This window comes from Stomoxys calcitrans, chromosome 2 (assembly GCF_963082655.1).
Source record: "Stomoxys calcitrans chromosome 2, idStoCalc2.1, whole genome shotgun sequence".
In the NCBI taxonomy this organism is placed as follows: domain Eukaryota; kingdom Metazoa; phylum Arthropoda; class Insecta; order Diptera; family Muscidae; genus Stomoxys; species Stomoxys calcitrans.
The window spans coordinates 92,951,855-92,975,593 of NC_081553.1; the positions used below are offsets into that span (position 1 = coordinate 92,951,855).

Genomic DNA, 23,739 nt, shown 5'->3' on the forward strand with positions numbered 1-23,739 from the left:
ACATATTATAGGGCCCCGATCGGTATTTCCTTAATTATACAAAATAGAATAGCCAAAGAAGTATGGTAGATTAGGTTAGATAATAGTGGTAGTTCGAAACAGACTCATTTATTGGGTTGCCCAAAAAGTAATTGCGGTTTTTTTTAAAAGAAAGTAAATGTATTTTTAATAAAACTTAGAATGAACTTTAATCAAATATACTTTTTTACACTTTTTTTTAAAGCAAGCTAAAAGTAACAGCTGATAACTGACAGATGAAAGAATGCAATTACAGAGTCACAAGCTGTGAAAAAATTTGTCAACGCCGACTATATGAAAAATCCGCAATTACTTTTTGGACAACCCAATAGACAATTTTTGTCGTTTGTTATACCACAGTAGCGAAAGACCAAGGCCTTTGTCCGAAATTGAACCTACGATCCAATTGAAATTATTCCGAAAACGCGTTTACGAAGTGAGTACGTCACTTACCAACTCCGACACCTTGTCACACTAGCTGTCCCTCTCTACTGCATGTAGTGATGGGAGTTTTGTCCATACAACTACAATTTCCTCCATGATATACATTTGTAATCTGTATATCTTTTGGAAGTTGTGTCAATGGGTTCAAACGCTAAGACGACTTCAACGGCTTTCGCTGTTGCCCAAGATGTGCATGTTCAAATCCCAGCCGGGATGTGGAGGTGGCGATCCTTTCACACTGCTATAGATGAGCAAGTTTTTCCGGTCCCAAAAGGACCGATCGCCGCGGGAACGGGGTGGCAATTGGTTATTTAACGGCGACAATAACCCGTCTTGTCATATTGAACATCATAGACACTCAGTATTTGTGCAAGAGCCGATGGCGCCCGGCCTCTCACTGACACTCTCCGCTCGATACCGCTGATCATCCGCGACTACCGTTGCAGCTACTCCGTAACCTGTGTACGTGCCCGGTAGCTCGCAGCTAAACTTCTCGTGCCAGCAATGAACACCACACAGATCGGACCTTAATGTTTCAGCCGGTGTGGTGCTCACAGCTATCCCACCTCGCTGGGACTGAACTTGGTATTGAATTTATTACCAAAATATCAATTATTTAACTAAGAGTCATGGACTGACGTTATAACTACAATATTTATTTATTTAACCTATTGAGATTCCATTGCAGGATATTGTCCGGCTTTTTACCATTGTTTAGTGTTTTCTATTCAAAGAATAGCATAGCAAAAAACATTTAAAAGTCAGCAAAAAGTGTGTTGTTGCTAGAAGCATTTGACTATTTATTTAACCAATAACACAAAAGCCTCACGGCCAAGAAACTGTATTATTTTGTAACAATAATATGCCTAAAAATATCAATTAAACTGAATTTTCATGCCATTAATTATAAAGATGAATGTACATTCAAACATATATAGCAAAATAATGTTTTCTTGGCTCCCCAACCATAATGCACATATATTTTCAATATGAACATAATTATTATAGAAAAGCAAAAAGAGAATACGTCCTGATTAGTGACAAAATAATAAACTTGTTCTGCTTATGGAATGCTTTACATAATACTAAAGATCTAATTATTAAAGTGATCCAACAATTTCAGACGAAATTATTAGAATGCGCAAAATATACGCAATGCTAAAGGCAAAATGTTCCAACACCTAGCAATCTTTACACGACACGATCTCATGTAGACCATATTTCGAATTCTTGGAATCAATATTTGTGGGCTCCGCGTCAATCTACTGAAAACAAATCTTCTAACTAAGGTAGTAGGTGTGCCAGTCTTGATAATGTTATAAAAACACCCAATAAACGGATCTTTACAAAGTCAGAAAAAGACCATCAAAGGATGTCCCTCACATATGATCATCAACCAACGTTATAAACAAAACGCACTATAGTATTCACTATTTGCCTAATTGTGGTAACATGTTCCTCAATAGTAGATGAAAATTCATCTGGACCATACAAAACCTGCGACATTAGAAGACTATGTGCTATAGTACGTCTAAAGGGAAGAGACATAAAAATTTCAGCTGAATAAACCATTCTTAATGAGCTCCATATTCTACAAAAAAACTTCGTCAATATGTGACCCAAGCCCGGCAAGGCAAGTTATACGACACCAAAGGCCTACAGACCCATAAGCCTTACCTCTTTTCTACTCAAAACCATGGAAAGTATTGTGGACACCATGATAAAGAGTGGGACATTCAGCGAACTGCTCAAATACAAACAGCATGCCTAAGACAAGGGAAGGTCGGTAGAGACTGCCCTGCACGAGGTTGTGCATAATATAGAAGAATCCTTCGATGCCAAAACGTACACCCTGGCGGTATGCATCGCCATCGAGGGGGCTTTTAACAATGTGCGGACCGAAAACGGGTGGACCCGGTCCTTAAAGACTGGATAAACCATATGCTAAGGAACAGGTGGATAAATTGTGTGTCCCATGGCATAAATATAAAGGAGAAAGTGACACAAGGCACGCCACAGGGGGGGCATTTTATCGCCACTCCTATGTGTGGCCACCATAAATGACCTATTACGGATACTGACTGAGGATGGATTTGTTATAATACATCTAAGGGGTATGGATCCGAACGAGCTATGCAGAAGGGCCGAAAGGGTTTTGCATATGGTATATGACTGGACTAGACCCAGAGGACTCAACGTTAACCCAGAGAAGACTGAAATATGCCTGTTCACGAGGAAGACAAAGGTGGGCCAATTGAACGCACCACGTTTCCTCAATAAGGCGATTTCGATATCTGACAAGGTCAAATACTTGAACAGGAAATTTAATTGGAAGTGTCGCATTCAAGAGCGTACTGAGAAAGCTCACAGATGTTGGGGAATCAAGATCGTGAGAAGACGAGACTATTACTGAAAGGAAGTAAGAAGGAGGTCAGTATAGCTATTGGTATCACAACGGGACACATAGGACTACGAGCTCACTTGTGTAAAATCGGTGCGGCAAGTGAATGCATGTGTAGGGCATGCGGGGAAGATGATGAGACGTTGAAGCATTTCCTTTGTCATTGCCCGGCTTTCGCATCTTACAGATACCGGCTTTTATGTGGATACACAATACCAGACATGAACCTTAGGGGAGTGGTATGAAAACAATTAAGGATTTTCTAAGTAGCACGGAATTTCTAACTTAAAATTGTATTTTAGAGCGCACAACAAGCCGATTACTGGCTTAGGTGTATGTCCATAGTGGATTAATATCTGCACCCTCTTTTCAACCTAACCTAACCTAACCATGTGATCTAATTGTAAGTTTGCAATTAATTCATCCGACATTCACCAAATTTGGGGAGGATTGATTTTCCCGGCATGGTATGGCTCTGAGCACCACACGGGTTAGAACTCTGAGCTCCAATTCGTGTGGCGATCATCGCTACCGGGCACGTCAACAGATTGGGGATAGTGAGATGGTGCGTTTACAGAGTTGTTGCAGTTGCAGTCGCGGACAATCAGTGATATCGAGTGGAGAGTATCAGTGAGAGGTCGGGCGGCACCGGCTCTAGCTTAAATAATGAGTACCTATGATACTCGATATGACAAGGCGAGTTATTGGCGCATAAAAATAACCAATGGCAAGATGTTTCCGAGACGATCGATCCAATGGACCGGAACGATCTTTCTCACCTATGGAGAGAAAGCTTGTTCCCCACATATCGGAAACAACAACATTCGATATTTATAATCAAAAATATAGATGGTATCGATACTATCGTTAGTTTCCTTTCACCTATTTTCAAACGAAAAAAGAAGGAAAAATCAGGAGTTCGATTTATATATTAGAATCAATATCAATGCACAGAACGAATAAAACCAAAAATTACATTATGTCATAAGATAAATCATTGCACAAAATTTTAGACGAATCGGATGAAAATTGTGCCCTCTATTGGTGTATCTTAAAGGATACATTCAGTGTCAGATCGATATTAAAACAAAAAATTTTCATTTCGATTGTGTCGATAGTGTCGTGGAGTCATACATTGAACAGCCGGGACAGAGCTATGCAACGAGTAAATATATTGCGGATTAGAAATCCACATCCCCCGCACAGAATAGCTGTGAGCACCACACAGGCTGGACCTTTATGCTCTTGCATAAATAATGAGTGCATATGATGCTCAATATGACAAGGCGAGTTATTGGTGACTTTCTATAACCAATGACCACCATGTACCGGCGGCATTCGGTTCTTTGGACCGAAACGAACTTGTTCACCTACAGAATTGCCAGCTCCACATTCTAATCTGGCTACAACAACAACAGAACGGGTTTTCATTGTTTGGTTCAGTTAGACAATAACGCAAATATGCCTGACTTTTCTAAGTACAATATTGGAAGTGTACAATATTATACCGGTTTTATATTATTTTTGCACATAGTAATTCTCTTCTTCAATTACTGGCTTTGTAAATCTCTTCTTTCCTGTTAAAAGTTCCAATATATTTACTTACCATTAATTATAGTAACAATTTCATAGGTAACATGCGGTGGATAATCTTTTAATAAATCTAACGCCGTTCTGCCATTTCCATCGACAGCATATGGATCAATGCCCGATCTCAGTAAAGCACACACAACTGACTTTTTGCCACACAATGCCGCTTCGTGTAAAGCTGAGCCCGCGTTTGTTAAAATATTCACATCTACACCGGCTGCCAATAGAGTTTCCACCACTTTTTTGTGACCATTTCGGGCAGCTAAATGCAAGCATGAATGCGTATAAATATGTTTGGTTGGTGTTATCGTGTACGGTGGGGAATGGCCATTTTCGTAGGCTTGCATTTCGTCATACACACGAAATGGTTCAATTAATTCAGGGTGGGTTCGTATTAAAATTTGCACCACTTGCAGGCGACCAAATTGCGATGCCAAATCCAAGGCTGTTTGGAAGCTGTTATTGCGTATGGTAGGATCAGCACCATATGCCAAAAGTATGGCTACAGCGGCATTGTGACCATGTTGAGCTGCACAATGTAATGCAGTTTCATTTTCAGATGTTTGAGCGTTGGGATTTGCAGGTCTCATATTATGCATTAGTAGCATTTTCACAATCTCCTGATGGCCGGCCCAAGAGGCCAAATAAAGAGGTGTTGAACCGCGAATATCGGGTACATCAGTCATAGCATCATTAGCCAAGAGGAGACGTACAATTTCCACATGACCATTTAGACAAGCATGATGTAAAGGTGTATAGCCATTCATATCCTGACCATTGATGCTTGGACTGCGCCTGAAACTATAAATTAAAAAAGATAATAACTGTGCTCCAAAATTATAAGGAATATTTGTTTAATGACATCAACCGAGGTCGCGAATTTAATTTCCTCAGAGGCTTTATTCTACTAACACACATACTAAATTTATCTTAGGGGTTCTGATTGCAATCTTCAAATATAGACCGAAAAATGTAGTCATACAATTTACATAAATATTAACCACAAAATACATTTTAATTGCAAAATTTATAAAAATACCAATTTGGGGTAACAAGCTGATGATGCATAAAAGAAGAATGTATACAAATTAATTAATCTGTTGTCAGTTTGTAATTCAGTTTCTGACAAAGAAACCTTCTTCAATACATAAAAAGCAATTGGCCAGTCAGTTTTAAAATATACAACGCCGATGTGGAGTCGCCAGCTGAGTGACAAGCCCTGGACTAGCATTCAAACCTATGAGAATGCTGCTTTAAATACTGCGATGGGTTGTCTCTTCAGTTCTCGTGTGGACCACCTGCATCAAGAGAAATAGATCCAATCCATTCGAAGGTACAACTACATGCCGTCTAAGCCGTTTACACTAGGTTGCTATCGCAGGGAGGCCACTGTAGCGCAGAGGTTAGCATGTCCGCCGATGACGCTGAACGCCTGGGTTCGAATCCCGGCGAGACCATCAGAAAAACTTTTCAGCGGTGGTTTTCCCCTCCTAATGCTGGCAACATTTGTGAGGCACCCATGTAAAACTTCTCTCCAAAGAGATGTCGCACTGCGGCACACCGTTCAAACTCGGCTATAAAAAGGAGACCTTGAATCGGACTGCACTCATTGATATGAGAGAAGTTTGCCCCTGTTCCTTCGTGGAATGTTCATGGGCAAAATTTGCAATTTGCTATCGCAGCGACAATTCTTTTCTCCATCTTGGATCCACCGCACAGATATATCAGGGTGGATCTACGTGATCTAGAGTGAGGATAAACGCTATAAGAGATAAGGCGGCGTCTCAAACGAGTCTAGACAGCATTCCTAGTACCTAGATGGGGATATTTAACATAACCCAGCAAAGCGCAGCACAAAAAACAGTGTTACAAGAACAACACGGCATGGAATAGCTTTGAGCTACCGGGTAGCTAAGCTTTTCGTGACAGCTATGAGCATCACACTAATCGGACCTCAATGTGTCCACAGGTTGGGATATTGGAATGCTCCATACGAAGCGGCTGCAACGTTAGTAGCGGACAATCATCGGTATCGAGCGAAGAGTCTCAGTGAGGGGCCAGGCCAGGCGATAAGACAAGGCGTTTTACTGGCCCCAATGTTCCCGCGGCGATCGGTCTCTTCGACCGGAACGAGATTGCTCACTTAAAAGAGCTTGACATACAAAAGAACAACAATCCCTTGTCAACAACAATCCCGGTCTGTAAACTTTTTAATACTATCTTATCGTTATGTTAGGATCGCAAATTATAAAATTTCACTGATCGATTTCTATCGTACGGTTATTTTTCAAACAGACCTCGTATACTTTGTTGAATCTCAGATCATTACGTCGAAGAGTTACAAACGGAAGGACGATCTTAGTATTACTTTGAAGAGGACAAGATGGTTTTTGATGAATAAATGAATACTTTTTGAAAAAATTTAAAATAACCGATACTTTTTATCAAACATGGCATGTTGTATTGAAAATCATAACATAGAGCTATGAACGCTCTAGGGACTCAACTAATTAAGTCGTGCATTGCAAATAAGCACACAAACATTCCATAAAGGAACAAGGGGCAAACTTTCCCCATATTAGCTAGTGCAATCCGATTCAAGTTTTCACCTCAATGATAAGGGACCTCCTTTTTATTGACGAGTCGGAATGGCTTGTTGCAAGGGGGACACCTCTTTGGGGGAAAGTTTTCACATGGATTTTATGTACGGCATAGTAAGTACCTCACTAATGACACCAGTATTAGAAAGAAAAAACAACGACAAAAAATGTTCTGATGTTCTCGTAGGATTAGAACCAAGGCGTTCGGCTTCATAGATGAACATGCTAATCTCTGGGACACGTTGGTGCATGTCATGAGATCGATTTATATGGAAGCTTTATCTAAAGATGGACCTATATGACCATTTTACAGTTCCAACCTTCCTGCATCCTGGCGAAGATCTACTCTCCTACGTAAACCTATGTATGTCTAAAACAACATATATTTTTGAAAAAAAGAAACCATTGGACAAGTCCCCAATACCAAATACCAATAATGTAATGCTTAGTTTTCCAAAGATGAAATCATAGCAATTTTTAACTTTTACTCACCTTGATAAAGGTCCTCCTTTCTTTGCACATTGCTCCAGAAGTTTTCCCACTGCACTGATGTTACCACTTCTGGCAGCATCTAATAGATCATGACATTTTCCCATGTTGTTTAGTTGGTGGTGGCGATCATCGACGTTCTAATTTAGTAAAGATGAGAAATTGCAACAAACACATTCTTTCTTGGCGTGAATGACAAAAGCAATCAGCTGTTGATTCTCCCCACCCACCCTCTCATGTTCCCACAATCACGACACAAGGGAATCTTTTCTTAAATTTTAAAGGAAAAAAAGCGGTGAAAACTACAATAACCCCCACAATGGAATTTATTTAAAGAAATTATCGCTTTTTATCTCCAGTTATTGTTTACACAATCACAACACAATTTTCAAGGTCTTTCTCATCCAGCATCGCATGCCTTGTTCAGAAAAACACAAAAACAAACTTTGGATTAATGAAAAATGAAAAAATGTCGTCACTGTTCTGGTTTATGGGTTCATTCGCTTGTTGTCGTCTCTATGTGTGCTATATTCGGGCTTTGTAGAACTTTATTAGGTTCTTTTAAACACGTTTTTTAATACAACCTTTTATGTAGATTTATTAATTAGTTTTAATTAAACATCTTCCCTATATTTGTACGCAGCCAAAACCCCAACCATTTTTTGTTTTATCAAAAAGCTATGTGAATTTCTCTTTGCTGCTATGGCACTATTGTGAATTACATGGAATTTGACATATGCTGGTGAGGTTGTTAATAGGCCGTGAGCACACACAGAAAAAATGAAAAGCTATGTTCAATTAAGAATTTGTACATTGAATTAAAAAATTTGCTGAAATCGGACCTATAAAAGAATTTATATTATTGATTAATAATTAATAATCTTGCAATTTGGATTAAGATAAGCTCAAATCCAATTAAAGTCGTTATTAACTCAATAAAATAATTAAAATAAATAATTAATATTTTTCACATTAATAAACAACTTTTTATTTAATATAATTAAATTGCGAAAAAACATGAAAAATATTGTTAAAATTATTTATAATATTTGTATTGGTCCCAGGCTTCTTATTAAAAGCAAAATTGTCGATTCCAATTTGACCCTCTCATCGTTGTCGACGACAACGTCTGTAAAGAGTATTATAAACAATATAATTTATCAAGGCGACACAATTAAAGGTGGTCTCATTTGTACAAAAACCATAAATCATATGGTGCTATCCGCCATTTTGCCATCAAGCTGATCGACGGTTTGCCAATACACGCGTAAAAGTTAAACAATTTTTAACTTTGACACCTAAAAACTCTTCACGTATGGCAACGTAGAATGACACTCGATTTTAGTCGTCAAAGTTGAAAATTCTTTAACTTTTGCGCGTTGCTTTTATGGGATATGTTTGCAGAGTTTAATAACGCAGCGTTCAAAGGCAAAGCTCGAAGCGCTCATTCTGGTTTGGTCTTAAAGCTGCTGCAACAAGTTTTATGAATATGGGCATACAAATGTAGAAAAACAGCAGTGTTTTAACGGTTCCATCAGACTACATCACGATGCACTTTAAAAGTTAGATCATGCGAACAGCTGAGTACAAATTTTTTTGAATAAGGCTGAATAACACAGCTTTGATTTTTTCCCAAAATCTTAAAAGGATGGTCTATTTGAACCGATATTCCACACATTAGCAACAAAACAATGTTATTATGATGCAAATACAAATAAAAAACACTTTTGTAAAACAAATGTGTAAAAGAAAGTTTATTTCTATTGGTTGCCCAAAAAGTAATTGCGGATTTTTCATTTAGTCGGCGTTGACAAATTTTTTCACAGCTTGTGACTCTGTAATTGCATTCTTTCTTCTGTCAGTTATCAGCTGTTACTTTTAGCTTGCTTTAGAAAAAAAGTGTAAAAAAAGTATATTTGATTAGAGTTCATTCTAAGTATTATTAAAAAATGCATTTACTTTTTTTTTAAAAAATCCGCAATTACTTTTTGGGCAACCCATAAAACCACTTTGACATTTCAATTTACAGAATTTGCCACTCAAGGTAGTTTCGTTGGGGGTAGATTTCTGTTGTTGTGCTAACGACGCTACCCCTTAGTTATACCATGACACTACATGTTCTTGTTTTATGAAATGTCAAATTTTGATATTGCACTCGCATAAAAATCGCTTTTCAAAATAGCACTTTTATTATATCGATTAGAGTGTTGAGCACCACATTCCTTCTTACAAAAACATAATATTAGCAGCTGTTTTTTGTCAGTTGAATGAAACCAACCCCATATTAAATTGTTTTCACAACTTTATGATTTAAACAGCTTTCTCACAACTTTAACAATTTGTAGCCATAAAAAATGAACTTTTGCACACAATGAACTTTTAAGGTGAGGTCATGTGAACGGCTAAGTAAATTGTTTTTATATTTGTTTTGATTTTGTAGTAAATCTAAATGCCAAAGGCTTGATAACACAGCGGTGATTTTTTCTTAAATCTTAAAAAGATGTTCTCTTTAATCCGATATTGTATTAAATTGAAGAAAATATTAATATAAAATACATTTAAAGAATATAAGTTGCAAAACAAAGTTTATTTGAAAAAGGTAGTTTCGTTGGGGATAGATTTTTGTTGTTGTCCTAATGACACCATGTCCCTGTTATTTCATCCTCTTTGCATTTGTCAATCGAGGTAGTTTCGTTGGGGATAGATCAAGATATATTCATGTACAGGCAGTGTCAGTTGCCCAACAACAAATATTGAGTGCACTATCTGTCAAAATTAGTGATTAGTCCAACTCTGATTTTGTGTAAGTTACTAGTTCGCGCCATTTTTTGTTGCTTGTGTGTGTATGGTTCTTAACTATAATACACGCACACAACTAAAAGTCGTTGACAGATAGTTCACTTCGCGAGAAAAATTGTACTCAGCTGTTAACAGTACACTACCTGGGATAGACTTTTGTTGTTGTGCCAACGACACTTCATCTTAATTGTACCATGGCTGAATATCTCCGATTGTGTTGGTATTGTTGTAGCCACATTTGTATGTATGGTGGCGATTGTCGTCAATCTCTTATTGGCGAGCAAGCTCGTTCCGGTCTATACGACCGATCTCCGCGGGAACGTCATGGCCATTGTTTATTGAAAGGAGCCAATATCTCGCCTTGTCGTATCGAGCATCATAGGTGCTCAGTATTTAAGCAAGAACCTGTGCCACCCGGACACTCACTGGGACTCTCCACTCGAAACCGCTGATTATCAGCGACTGCAGTTGCAGCTGCTCCGCATGGAGCATTCAGCTATTCGCAACATGTGGACGCGGTCGGGTGCTCCCAGCTAAGATTTTTATGATAACGAAGAACAGCACACAGATTGGAGCTCAAAGTTCCAGCCTGTGCGATACTCATAGTTATCCCGTGCCGGGATTATTGGTAAAGTCATTAGTTCAGGCACAAGGAAATCAACTATACAACCCTGTGGTGATGTAGATTTGCTCACACTGAAAATGTATGCAAAATGAGGTTCCAAAATCTCGTCGCATGTCTAGATTTGCGATGAGTGTAAACATGGTATTAGTGAATCCTGAAGCGTTTGTGGAATTTGGATACAACCATGAAATTGGTGACTATACTTTGAACAAATTTGCATAGAGTATCTAAAAAATATTTTCCGATCACTTCCTTAGAAGTGATGCCAAGTACGTGCTTGTTTGGACCAATTCAAAATAATAACGGCATAAAATTTTCACAGCCAAACATAGAACACTTTGTGAGTGACGCGCTTGTTAGAAAAATAAAAAAAGAATACATTGGGAAAAACTTCTTGTGCTAATTATTTTAATTATAAACTATAAGCATTTGGGGCAAAATGGGTAAGATGGGATGGAATGGAATAATAATTTATTAAATAGTCAATAATTTTTTACATTACAGAAGAATCGCACGTAAATGTAACAAGACGCTCGAGAAAAGTTAAAAACCTAGAGCAAGAAGTAGAAATGATTCTTTCGCAAGATGAAAGTGATGAAGAACCGCAACCGCAGCAAAAGGCACCATCATTTAAGGAAGCCTCAATGCTCAAAACTCCTTCGGCGAAGAGACCTTTAAAAAATGCCGCTTGCACCCCACAGCCATCGTCTGAAGTGTTGCAGGATATTTTACAAACACCACGTCGTAGTTGTCGTAAGAGTGTGAAACCTCCACAGGACTATGATGACATCATTATAAGACATTCAACGCGTTCTGCTAAAAAGAAATTTGCTGCGACAAACGAAAACAATGAGGAGAATCAAGAATGTTCGGAAAGTGTGGTGAAGGAGGAACAACACCCCAAATGGTCTGCAGCTGATGTGGGTAGGTCTTCCTCAAAACGTACACGCAAATCCAGACGAACAACAAGAGGAGGTAAACGTAATTTAAATGATAGCAAATACATGGAGGATGAGACTGTACACAATTCTTCAGACAAAACTGAAGAAATGACAGAAACTGTACCATCCCCAACTAAAAAAAATAATGCGGATTTCGATAACCTGGTAGCAAATGAACAAACCATTTGTGATCCCAAAATGCCAAATCAAGTGACAAATGATTTGAAAGATAATGAGGAGGAGATGATACAATTATTACAAGACGACACTGAAGATGTAAATGAGATGGCAAATGATGGGCCTTTGACTCTTGAAAATGAACCACAAAAAGACTTTTCCGTAGTTTTGGCTAAGAAGGAAGAGATATCCAAAAACTCTATTGGAAATTTAACTATGCCAGAATCTGAAACCAAAACTACAACCGATAATGGCAAGGAAGATGGATCTGATATGCCACTCACTATTTCAAATGAACTTTCCTCAAAGACAGTAAATTCCCCGTCTACTCTAACTGCAAAGCAAGCTGAAGTCGCGGAGAAAAATGATTTATTTGGTATCTATCTAAAATCACAAAATATCGATATGGAAGACCTGGGTCTTAATCCCATAGACGATGAAGAGGAAGCAGATGTTAATAAAAAGGGTATCATTAGGCAAGATGTGGATTCTGAGGAACCACAAGAAGAAATGCCATCTTTAATAGTATGCGATGATGATGATGGTGGTGAGCAGCTATCTGTGGATGATAAAAAGCCAACTCTTAATGCCACATTTGATGCCGAGGATTCGGTGGTTTTAGTAAAAGAGAATATCAATACACAGCAGTCATCAACTTCTGAAGCTACCGAAATGGAAGACCTACAAATGTCAGAGGATGAAGAAAATGAATCCAACAAAGGATCGGCGAAGAAAGCTCCACGCATAATGCTCACTACAACTGAAGATAAAAATCAAACGCTATTATGTACGCCGCCCCGAAAGTTGCAGAGACCGTACAGAGTTCCTACGCCATATCGGACCAGAAGTGATAACAAACCTCAACCAAAGGAAACGAAGGTCAGTGCCGAGAAGATTCCAATGGGAAGAGAAAATGTCAGTATCATCAATTGCAATTTCACTACTATGACACCAAGAGAAATCGTTCTACGGGGCATACGTAAACGCTCAATGTCTGTATGTTTGGGCACTGTCCCACTAAATAATGAGCCTTTGCTTACACGAAGTGCTAAAAAGCTAAAACGCAAAGCAGTCAATTTCTATAGTCCGGCCAATCAGACAGCCATTATTGAGGACTTGGATAAATTAATTGAGAAAAGCGTTAAAAAATTCAAAAAAGATAAAACTACAAATCTAAATAAAAGTAAGTTGCAACATATTGCACATGTTGTTTAAGTTTATTCATTTTCTATAATATTTTTATAAAAATATTTCAGATATAACCACACGCCGCAAGCGTTCCATATCATGTGATGATAGAATGGTCTTGTCGCAATCAATGTGTGTCTTATCCAAACTTCCACGTCCTGGTAAGATTTGAATGTTTTGTGAGGAATGCGTTTAAATACTCTAATTACTTAAATCCACTTTTCAGTTGCACATCACGTCCCATTGCTAACATCAAATGTGACTTTCACCAGTACCTCATCTAACATTTCCGCAAGTACATCTAAAGTCACTCGCACAAAGCTACCCAATTTTGCAGCCATACATCAAAAGCAATTTCAAAAAATGGAAAATTTAGCCGACCATGTGGCCAGGAAACAGGAACGATCCAAGATTCTTATAAATTCGGCCTCCAAAATGAGACCAGGTAAATAAATTATTTACATTTCGTATATCAAGCAGATTATGTCTTAGGTGCTAACTATAGAAGGGAGGGACGGACGTACAGTTGTCCTTTTATCACCACTTGTTTGTGTGTTTACGCATGCATAAGGGTATTTGGGTAACCAATTCGACTTATAGAAATAGAAATGAAAATCAACAAAGCCTGGCTTTTTTTAGGTAGAGAAGTGGAAAAACAACCCTTATGGATTTTTCTCTTTGTTAAATGTAGGGGGTCCACATGAATTGAGTACAATTCAAAAATCATGTGGCTGTTTACTACGGAAAAGATTATTTTTACCAATCATACAATGAATTGAATACAAAATAAGGTTTATATTTAGCTTAGAGAGAAAATCCATTTGGTCGAGATATATCTTGAAAAATGTCATTAAAATCTTATTGATTGACGAAATTTTAACATGTAGTAAAATATTATCAAAAACTAAGGATGGCGAGCTTAGAAATAATCTCCGTTATTCAGCTTAGCGACGGCGTAAAAAAAATTCGAAACTTTAACAAAATGGTTTTATGGTTATCGAAGACGAAATTCTTTCACATTTTTGGTATCATGTAAGTCGAATTTGACTGTAAAATAAAAAGAAAACGATCGACGAAAAATTTTCCTGCCATGTTTAAACTTCTCTACCAAGTGGTTTCGCTCTGCGGCACGCCGTTCGAACTCGCCATAAAACAAGAGTCCCATTATCATTGAGCTTAAAAATTAATCGGACTGCACTCATTGATATAAGAGAAGTATCCCCTATTCCTTAATGTAATGTCCATGAGAAAATTTAGTTAATACTGGAGGGTTGGCGCTACGGCTCTCTTCGGAGGCATAGTACATGGGCGTAATTCTTGATCAGAAACTAAGCTGGAGCAGAAACTTCGAAAAACAGGTCAAAAGGGGATTTAATGCGTTCTTCTCCTGTCGCAACTTGATAAGAAGAAGTTAGGGATCCGGCAAAGAATAGCTGTAAGCACCACATAGGCTGGAACATTGACTTCCGATCTGTGTGGTGTTTATTGCTGTCACGAGAAGCTTAGCTGCGAGCTACCGGGCGGATAGTGGAATGCTCCATGCGAAGTAGCTGCAAAGGCAGTCGCGGACAATCAGCACTATCAAGCGGAGGGTCTCAGTGAGAGGCCATGTGGCACCGGCTCTTGCACAAATACTGAGTACCTATGATGCTCGATATGGCAAGGCGATTTATTGGCGCCTTTAAATAATCAAACTTGTTCCCGCGGCGATCGGCCCTTTGGACCGGAACGAGCTTGCTCACACAGGAGCTTGACGAGGATCGCCACCTCCACATGAAAATGTGGCTACAACAACAACAACATGTTAGGGATTAAGGCCAGGGCCGGTGCATTGAATATTTACTGTGGTCGTTCGGCCAGTGTGGAACTTTGCCCTTCGCAGGATGATTGAGAAGGCACCGCGGCAGTACCGAGAGAGACGCAATATGCCATTCTAGATCTTATATCTTTGCACCTACATATATGTGTGGTGTGTGGCAACAAAGATCGCCATGAAACTGAGGGAGACAGGTACATGTCGCTCCTCTAACTTACGCCGTTCTTCTTTTCTGTGTGGGGATGATTATGCCGCGTAGCGCCATGCTAATGAGGCGCGATAATTATATACCAGGGTAGTACTTTCTTGTTGATGGGTTGGAAAAGGAATCTCCGGGTTGGGGGCAACCCACTCCGCCCTTCCCGGAACCCTCTATATACACGTGTAGGTCTAAATTGGACGGGGACATTGGAGCAGGAGTCTATCTTGAACTCCTTGGAATCAGGGAATCTTATAGACTTCTGGACGGGTGCAACGTTTTTTAGGGGGAGGTTCTCGCGATCCTGAAGACGATTTGATGGGAACGGCTGCCCGATCAGACTGTCACGATATACTTGCACAGTCAGACGGCGCTGAACGCAGAAACTGGTAAGAAGATACAATAAGCTTCTTCGTTCCATGGGAAAGGCTGTCAGGCTCTGCTGGATCCCAGACCATCAAGGTGTGGCGGGGAACAAATCGGCCTACGAGCTGGCCAGAAATGGATCTGGCTATGGAATCAATGAGACCTCCACTGTGAGCTTCTTGGTAGGGTGGACGCTTACTACAATAACTGCGCAAATAAGGCGTGGGCTGGTGATGTAGGCTATAGGGTTTCAAAGGCCCTGTGTGCCGTGTAGTTTGCAAAGCAGGACGTCGCTTATCCTGGTGCTGACAACGTGTTTTTCTTTTACCCTTTATAAGGTTCGTATGTAGCACGTTTTCTCCAACACCAAACTACTAAGGCATAACCTAGTATTGGTGTGATTACGGCCACTCTCATTGCGCCCAACGAATGTGAACAACCTCAGTCCATTTCTAGAAGTGACACTTCCAGTTCATTATCCTATGGAAGAACACTCACTAAGTGAATGGCTGGGTTCAAAAAAGTTAGATCAAGGAATAACATTTTAAAATAATTTCAATAATTTTTAAAAATCTTTATGTTAATACCAAATGTTTTTTTTTATTCTTTTAGCTTCAGCTCAGAAAAATGTTGCTGCAAACATAAACAACAAGAGCAATCAAATGGAAAAACCCAAAGCGTTGAAAAAAATCGATATGTCATCAAAGAGTCAAATTCAAAATATATCATCTGAAAAGAAGTTGGTCACACCAAGAAAACTGAATCCTAATCTAGTGAAAAAGCCCGTTGCCGATTATAACACTTCCAAAATGCTCAACACATCGAAATTACCAGATCCAAGGCAAGGAAAAATAATAATAAAACCCAAACAAGCAATGCCGCCTAAGAATCACTTAAAACCAAACCAATCACACAATGTCGCGTCTACAACGCTAGGTAATTCCGCTCAAAAACAAAAACATAAACCAGCCTTCAATTTATCGACGCACATTGGAAACAACACCACCTTTAATAAGTCATCATCTACATCGTCGCTCAACAATACGGCAATTGAAAATAAATCGATGAGTTTCCAGGATAAGACAGCCTCACGCTTACAACGCCATATGGACTTATTTAAGGGCCGCCTTCCAGCATCACGAGCTGGTGTTGCTTCGCGAAAAAATGAAGCAGCTATAAAAGGTGTTCGTTCGAATCGCCGTTTTGAACTGCAGATGCAGCATCGTAAGAATGCTGAAAACTGAAAGCATTAAAAAAAGCTCTAGCAGCAGCTGTATTTCTTTGTATGCTTTAATTCGTAATTTTTATTTATGTATGTTTTTTTTTCCCCCAAGATCTCTTGGTTAAATTAACTATTATAGCACCGTCGTTAGGGACATTCGCTTCGAAATTTGACTTTATGGATTTATGTTTTTTATGTTCTCGTCGTCGATTTGTGTGCGTTAAATATTTGTAATCTGCCTCGAGTTATATGTTCAGTCCCAGTTTGATTTAGTCTTTGTAATATAGAATTTTACCTTATAACAATTGAATAATATGTATGTCTAGATTATATAATTATATTTTATGGAATAAACTCATTTTTAAAATGTACCATTTTGACTTTAGTTTTTCCAAGCTGTCTTTAAAGTCTTCAGACGAAGAAAGGTTGACAATAATTTTTATAGAACAAATTGAAATGAAATTTTGAAAAAATTTTTTACAGAAATGAAATTTTGACAAATTTTCCTATAGAAATGAAATTTTGAAAAAATTCTTTTTGAAATGAAATTTTGATAAAATTTCCCATAGAAATGAAATTTTAACAAAATTTCCTACAGAAATTAAATTTTGACAAAATTTCCTATAGAAATGAAATTTTGGCAAAATTTCCTATAGAAATGAAATTTTGACAAAATTTCCTATAGAAATGAAATTTTGACATTTCCTATGGAAATGAAATTTTGACAAAATTTCCTATAGAAATGAAATTTTGACAAAATTTCCTATAGAAATGAAATTTTGAGAAAATTTCCTATAGAAATGAAATTTTGACAAAATTTCCTATAGAAATGAAATTTTGACAAAATTTCCTATAGAAATGAAAATTTGACAAAATTTCCTATAGAAATGAAATTTTGACAAAATTTCCTATAGAAATGAAATTTTGACAAAATTTCCTATAGAAATGAAAATTTGACAAAATTTCCTATAGAAATGAAATTTTGACAAAATTTCCTATAGAAATGAAATTTTGACAAAATTTCCTATAGAAATGAAATTTTGACAAAATTTCCTATAGAAATGAAATTTTGACAAAATTTCCTATAGAAATGAAATTTTGACAAAATTTCCTATAGAAATGAAATTTTGACAAAATTTCCTATAGAAATGAAATTTTGACAAAATTTCCTATAGAAATGAAATTTTGACAAAATTTCCTATAGAAATGAAATTTTGACAAAATTTCCTATAGAAATGAAATTTTGACAAAATTTCCTATAGAAATGAAATTTTGACAAAATTTCCTATAGAAATGAAATTTTGACAAAATTTCCTATAGAAATGAAATTTTGACAAATTTCCTTTAGAAATGAAATTTTGACAAAATTTCCTATAGAAATGAAATTTTGACAAAATTTCCTACAGAAATGAAATTTTGACAAAATTTCCTACAGAAATGAAATTTTGACAAAATTTCCTATAGAAATGAAATTTTGACAAAATTTCCTATAGAAATGAAATTTTGACAAAATTTCCTATAGAAATGAAATTTTGACAAAATTTCCTATAGAAATGAAATTTTGACAAAATTTCCTATAGAAATGAAATTTTGACAAAATTTCCTATAGAAATGAAATTTTGACAAAATTTCCTATAGAAATGAAATGTTGACAAAATTTCCTATAGAAATGAAATTTTGACAAAATTTTCTATAGAAATGAAATTTTTACAAAATTTCCTATAGAAATGAAATTTTGACTAAATTTCCTATAGAAATGAAGTTTTGACAAAATTTCCTATAGAAATGAAATTTTGACAAAATTTCCTACAGAAATGAAATTTTGACAAAATTTCCTTTAGAAATGAAATTTAGACAAAATTTCCTATAGAAATGAAATTTTGACAAAATTTCCTATAGAAATGAAATTTTGACAAAATTTCCTATAGAAATGAAATTTTGACAAAATTTCCTATAGAAATGAAATTTTGACAAAATTTCCTATAGAAATGAAATTTTGACAAAATTTCCTATAGAAATGAAATTTTGACAAAATTTCCTATAGAAATGAAATTTTGACAAAATTTCCTATAGAAATGAAATTTTGACAAAATTTCCTATAGAAATGAAATTTTGACAAAATTTCCTATAGAAATGAAATTTTGACAAAATTTCCTATAGAAATGAAATTTTGACAAAATTTCCTATAGAAATGAAATTTTGACAAAATTTCCTATAGAAATGAAATTTGACAAAATTTCCTACAGAAATGAAATTTTGACAAAATTTCCTACAGAAATGAAATTTTGACAAAATTTCCTATAGAAATGAAATTTTGACAAAATTTCCTTTAGAAATGAAATTTTGAAAAAATTTCCTATAGAAATGAAATTTTGACAAAATTTCCTATAGAAATGAAATTTTGACAAAATTTCCTATAGAAATGAAATTTTGACAAAATTTCCTATAGAAATGAAATTTTGACAAAATTTCCTATAGAAATGAAATTTTGACAAAATTTCCTATAGAAATGAAATTTTGACAAAATTTCCTATAGAAATGAAATTTTGACAAAATTTCCTATAGAAATGAAATTTTGACAAAATTTCCTACAGAAATGAAATTTTGACAAAATTTCCTACAGAAATGAAATTTTGACAAAATTTCCTATAGAAATGAAATTTTGACAAAATTTCCTTTAGAAATGAAATTTTGACAAAATTTCCTATAGAAATGAAATTTTGACAAAATTTCCTATAGAAATGAAATTTTGACGAAATTTCCTATAGAAATGAAATTTTGACAAAATTTCCTTTAGAAATGAAATTTTGAAAAAATTTCCTATAGAAATGAAATTTTGACAAAATTTCCTATAGAAATGAAATTTTGACAAAATTTCCTATAGAAATGAAATTTTGATATAATTTCCTATAGAAATGAAATTTTGACAAAATTTCCTATAGAAATGAAATTTTGACAAAATTTCCTATAGGAATGAAATTTTGACAAAATTTCCTATAGAAATGAAATTTTGATAAAATTTCCTATAGAAATGAAATTTTGACAAAATTTCCTATAGAAATGAAATTTTGACAAAATTTCCTATAGAAATGAAATTTTGACAAAATTTCCTATAGAAATGAAATTTTGACAAAATTTCCCATAGAAATGAAATTTTGACGAAATTTCCCATAGAAATGAAATTTTGACAAAATTTCCTATAGAAATGACATTTTGACAAAATTTCCTATAGAAATGAAATTTTGACAAAATTTCCTATAGAAATGAAATTTTGACAAAATTTCCTATAGAAATGAAATTTTGACAAAATTTCCTATAGAAACGAAATTTTGACAAAATTTCCTATAGAAACCAAATTTTGACAAAATTTCCTATAGAAATGAAATTTTAACAAAATTTCCTATAGAAATGAAATTTTGACAAAATTTCCTATAGAAATGAAATTTTGACAAAATTTCCTATAGAAATGAAATTTTGAGAAAATTTCCTACAGAAATGAAATTTTGACAAAATTTCCTATAGAAATGAAATTTTGACATTTCCTATAGAAATGAAATTTTGACATAATTTCCTATAGAAATGAAATTTTGACAAAATTTTCTATAGAAATGAAATTTTGACATAATTTCCTATAGAAATGAAATTTTGACAAAATTTCCTATAGAAATGAAATTTCCTATAGAAAGGAAATTTTGACAAAATTTCCTATAGAAATGAAATGTTGACAAAATTTCCTATAGAAATGAAATTTTGACAAAATTTCCTTTAGAAATGAAATTTTGACAAAATTTCCTATAAAAATGAAATGTTGACAAAATATCCTATAGAAATGAAATTTTGACAAAATTTCCTATAGAAATGAAATTTTGACCAAATTTTCTTTCCTTTCCTTTTGGCTGTTGTATCTTATATTCACGAAGCTTAATATTTCCATTTGTTCTGTGAATGCTCCTCCATATCCCCCTCACACATATGGAATGACTGGACAAAAAATAAATACATACATACATACATATGTACATACATTATTTTTCCGTATCATTGTTTACTTATTTAATCTACTACCGTGTTCCTATCATCCGCATAGAGTGTTTAAATGAAAGTCTGGAAAACATCGTAACATACAATATCCTCCTCCACAATGCTATGGTGCGTTTTCTGTGGGAATGGAGAAAAAACATCGAATAATCCTTTGTACTGCTCGACCATGGTGATATGTAATGGTAATATGAAGAGCGTTGAACTTGAATAAGGCGTTCAAGCATTTCCTATTGTTCAAATAATGTACGGTCAGCTGTAAATACGGGAAATTTTGCCAAAATTTCATTTCTATGGGATATGTGGTCAAATATTTATTTCCATAGGAAATTTTTTCAAAATGTCATTTCTGAATAAAATTTTGTCAAAATGTCATTTCTGAAGGAAATTTTGTAAGAAATTTAATTTCTGAAGGAAATTTAGTCAACATTTCATTTCTATAGCAAATTGTGTCAAAATTTCATTTCTATAGGAATGTTAGGTTTAAGTGGCAGACTCACTTCTTCTTCTAGCAGACTAACTTCTAGCCTTCTAGTTCCTACAGCTGACCCATCCAGATCGCTTTAAAAAGGCACAATAACTTGCGAATGTTCACATCAGACAGGTTCTCAAAGAAATGAGAACCTATAGTGGTTCTCCTTTTGACTGCTAGTGCGGGACACACACACATACAAGGTGTTCTATAGTCTCTTTTTCTCGATATCCTCACAGCATCTGCAAAAGTTGTTGCTGGTAACCTTCAGTCTGTCAGAATGTTTTCCGACAAGACAGTGACCTGTCACGACGGACACAATGACTAAGACGTCTGTTCTAGCAAGTGATAGCAAAGCGGTAGACCTCTTCAAGTCAAGTTTAGGGCACATAGTTATGAATTGCTCACAGCCCCTTAGCTTATATGTGGCTAGCGGCATGCCCATAGATTCCAGTTTCTGCAGAATTCCACCCAGGATTTGTTCTGAGCCTTTCTCAGCTCGCCCTTATATTTTCTTAGCTCAGCCTTACAGATGTGCCAATCGTGTGGTGCTCATGTGGCTTTTGCTCTGTTGAAGAGTTTTCTGCAGTCCTTCCTTAGACCAACCAGCTCTGGGGTCCACCATGGCTGTCGCTGTTGCCCCTTGGCTTGGGCCTGCTGATACAAGCGAGTCATTCAGGGCCTTCGTGATCCGCTTAACCACTATGTCTATATCCTCCGTAGTTTCCGCTTCTTTTTCTGGTCTAGAAGGGAAGGACGTGCAGAATTTGTGCCGAAATTTATCCCAATCCGCCTTTCTTCATCGCCGAGGGACCACTACTGCAGTACTTTCTCCAAGGCTGAAACTAATATAACGATGATCAGAGAAGCTGTGGTCATCCAACACTTCCCAGACGCATATTCATCCACTTATATATTCCGACACAAAGGTAATCCCTAGTACCTCCTGCCTGTTCCTGGTAATAAAGGTCGGTTTATCCCCTTTATTACTAATCGCCAGATTGAAACTTATAATATGTTCGATAAGCTGCTCACCCCTTTCGTTGACATCCGAACTTTCCCATATCTGGTGATGTGCATGAGCATTACTTCCTACAATGACGCTTTTCTTCCCTACAGAAGCGGCTTCAACCAGCGACTTTAGGTTTGAAGGCAGCATCTCTGAATCGTGTGCCATATATAGGGAAGCCAGCCAGTAATGAGACTTGTTTATTTCAAGGCTGGCTACTACTAAATCTTCTGTGCTTAGCGACGGAAGAAGAAAACCATTTAGACTACTCTTTGCAAGAATACAGGGTCTGTGTCTCCCATTCCCCGTACCTTTGAGAATTTCAAATTCCGGAGATCTTAGTCCACGAACCATTCCTCCACACACCCATGGTTCCTGGATAAGAACCACGTCAAATCCCCCTGCCATCAGGAAGACCTTTAGTGCCGCCGAAGCGGCCTAACAATGGTGGACATTTATCTGTAGAAACCGCACTATAGTCAGGATGAGAAAGCTGTGGAAACCACTCTTCCTCAGGACACTGGACACTTGCGTTGTGGACGATTTCTCCTTAGAAGCTTCACTAACTGCTGCTGTCAAAGTACTTCTTGAGTTTCGTGCTTTCCCGCTGGCGCACACCTTGACATTTATCTGTAGAAACCGCACTATAGTCAGGATGAGAAAGCTGTGGAAACCACTCTTCCTCAGGACACTGGTCACTTGCGTTGTGGACGATTTCTCCTTAGAAGCTTCACTAACTGCTATTGTTGAAGTACTTCTTGAGTTCCGTGCTTCCCCGCTGGCGCACACCATGAGCCCAGTTCAACCGCATGACCCACCCACACAGGGCTTGTCGGGTCCCGGGTTCGATGCCATCACCTCCTGTCTCGATTGTGACAGGGGGATTTTCAGTCTCCTGCAATTCGCCAGACTTTAGCGATGTGGTCGATAGTTTTTCAGCCAACTGTTCAGCAAAAACTGCTGAGTCATCTCCTGATTCCCCAACCCCACCGCTTCTATAGACCTTCAGTCTCAACTTATTGAATCCATAGGATACAACCTCTTCAGACTTTTTGAGGTCTGTGAGACAGCCGGAATTTAGTACGAATACTGCATGTCTCCGGTCACTATCAGTCTCATCTAATCTACCAATCTTCCAGTCGGTGGTTGAAAGATTGGGATTACATTCCCTTAGTCTTCCAAGTATCGATTCAGGATCTGAGGGAATCCTTGGTATCCAAGCATGCGCCATTGGTCGAGAAGGAATATCTTCCTTCTTGCCTAAATCCAGTACAGCGCCTAGCCAGATATCACCAATCTTTTTAGGGCGCAATGATACATTTCAATTGAGCGTTGATCGCCGAAG

The 23,739-nt window shown here is 36.8% G+C and overlaps 2 protein-coding genes across 8 annotated transcripts in view; one reads left to right on the forward strand and one right to left on the reverse strand.

The window, feature by feature from the left end:
* Positions 1 to 8,241, reverse strand: part of LOC106089223 (ankyrin repeat and sterile alpha motif domain-containing protein 1B) — a 30,334-nt gene extending 22,093 nt beyond the window's left edge. For 5 of the 6 annotated variants that reach the window (XM_013255038.2, XM_059362787.1, XM_013255034.2 and 2 more), the window contains exons 1-2: positions 7,546 to 8,241; positions 4,470 to 5,254 (exon numbers count right to left, since the gene is read on the reverse strand). In XM_013255038.2, coding sequence (XP_013110492.2) covers positions 4,470 to 5,254; positions 7,546 to 7,649 — 889 coding nt within the window. In that variant the 5' untranslated portion in view covers positions 7,650 to 8,241. The remainder of the gene's footprint in view (positions 1 to 4,469; positions 5,255 to 7,545) is intronic. The other variant, XM_059362785.1, reaches the window with a different exon arrangement.
* Positions 8,242 to 11,293: 3,052 nt separating this feature from the next.
* LOC106089242 (uncharacterized) lies at positions 11,294 to 17,246 on the forward strand. Of its 2 annotated transcripts, none has more exons than XM_059362626.1 (5): positions 11,294 to 11,409; positions 11,449 to 13,267; positions 13,341 to 13,433; positions 13,499 to 13,717; positions 16,266 to 17,246. In XM_059362626.1, exons 2-5 carry the CDS (start codon positions 11,536 to 11,538, stop codon positions 16,895 to 16,897), a joined length of 2,676 nt encoding a protein of 891 aa, XP_059218609.1. In that variant the 5' UTR covers positions 11,294 to 11,409; positions 11,449 to 11,535; the 3' UTR covers positions 16,898 to 17,246. The 2 variants fall into 2 exon arrangements, with proteins under 2 accessions (XP_059218609.1, XP_013110512.2); XM_013255058.2 differs by having other exon boundaries at positions 11,471 to 13,267.
* The last annotated feature ends 6,493 nt before the right edge of the window (positions 17,247 to 23,739 follow it).

What these genes read in the sequence shown, in the direction of transcription:
- LOC106089242 (XM_013255058.2), top strand. An exon ending in AACTACAAATCTAAATAAAA is followed by an intron (nt 13,268 to 13,340) that starts GTAAGTTGCAAC and finishes AAAATATTTCAG; the next exon opens with ATATAACCACACGCCGCAAG. An exon ending in ATCCAAACTTCCACGTCCTG is followed by an intron (nt 13,434 to 13,498) that starts GTAAGATTTGAA and finishes TCCACTTTTCAG; the next exon opens with TTGCACATCACGTCCCATTG.